We start from the raw sequence: 1,337 nt of genomic DNA, 5'->3' as shown, positions 1-1,337 counted from the left end.
CAGTTTGAACAGAGGGGCTATTTGAATCAGAGAAACTAATAATTTGGGGTTTCATTATCAGGTGTTTCTCATACATTGTGGTGGCCACAGCAAAGGAAAAGAAAGGCCTTTTTTTCTGTCCTTACAATCAGGTTTCCAATCACAACATTTCCATGATGTAAAGTTAATTACTCCTAAATCATTAATGGCAACTCCACCTAAATAGACCTGGTTATGCTCAAAAGTGTTCTATATACTGGGACAGCCTGTCCCAGAGCAGAGGTGCAGACAGGCCTACAAAGCTGGCGGGGCCAGGACCCTGGCTGACGCCAGGCCATGGAGGACCAGTCGAAGTTGCTCACCCTCCAGCTGCTAATGGACTACCTGGAGTACTACACCAGGAGGCCCAGCAGCTCCCCATGCCCGCCATCCTCACTTGAGGCTGCTGTGATGCACACCTTCGCCTCCATTTCCCAGGAGCATTACCAGCTCTCTTGGACCTGCTACCGCCAATGTTGTGGTAACCGCGTGGAGATGGTGGCCAACATGATGCAGGACATATTTTCACACCCCCTGGGCCCCAACTGGGGCTGGATGGTGGCACTCCTGACTTTCACGGGGTTCCTGCTGGAGAGACCGCCAGCAAGCCACAAGTTGGCACTGAAGAAGTGGGATGCCAGGGTTGACCTGGACTGCCAGAGCCTGGTGACCTTGCTGTGCGCTTGTCTCATGGGGCATCACCGCACCTGGCTGGAGGCGCACGGCAGCTGGGATGGTTTTTGCCGCTACTTCAGAGATACATGATCACGTTGGAGCAACGTGCTGGTTCTGTTTCTTCAATCATGCCTTACACTAACAATCATAGCCTATGTGTGCAGAAGTTGAGTTGCAAAATATTTAACCCATTTTACCTGCCTGCCTGTGACCAGCCAAGTGAATCCGAGATGTGAGAGAACAAAGTACCTTCTGAGAATTTTTACCTGCACCTTATCAGGATTCCTGTGGTGATAATTCAGCCAGTGCTTTAACTCCTGACAAGTAGGACAAAGACACTTGAGTGGCTCTTCTCTGACTGGGGAAAAAGAGAATGTAAAGGCTTATTGCTCCAAAGAATTGTAAAAGGAACTGCATTTCATTAAATGGGAAACCTGGTGCTATATACTTCACTTAGATAAATACGAATATGAGAATCTCATCTATCCACAATTTCATTTGCTACTGCTGGCCAATTTATCCAAGCACTGGGTTGGGGGTGAAATGGTGAAATGATATTCAACGTGCTCCAAGTACCAGTCTAACAAAGAATGTAATAGTAACATCTTCATCAGGAATTCTTTCTAAAGCCTTTGAAATTGCAT

At 47.4% G+C, this 1,337-nt stretch overlaps 1 protein-coding gene across 1 annotated transcript; it reads left to right on the top strand.

Moving 5' to 3' along the window:
* The first annotated feature begins 315 nt into the window (after positions 1–315).
* BCL2L10 (BCL2 like 10) lies at positions 316–783 on the top strand. The gene has a single exon (XM_006768290.1). The coding sequence runs from the start codon at positions 316–318 to the stop codon at positions 781–783; it is 468 nt and encodes a 155-aa protein (XP_006768353.1).
* Positions 784–1,337: the final 554 nt, after the last annotated feature.

The sequence above is a fragment of the Myotis davidii genome, unplaced genomic scaffold, assembly GCF_000327345.1.
Source record: "Myotis davidii unplaced genomic scaffold, ASM32734v1 scaffold4223, whole genome shotgun sequence".
Lineage (NCBI taxonomy): Eukaryota > Metazoa > Chordata > Mammalia > Chiroptera > Vespertilionidae > Myotis > Myotis davidii.
The sequence above is the reverse complement of the archived record's forward strand: the minus strand, read 5'-3'. Positions and strand labels throughout refer to the sequence as shown.

Excerpts from the sequence above, each read along its gene's own strand:
- BCL2L10 (XM_006768290.1), top strand. The coding sequence starts at position 316 with ATGGAGGACCAGTCGAAGTTGCTCACCCTCCAGCTGCTAATGGACTAC.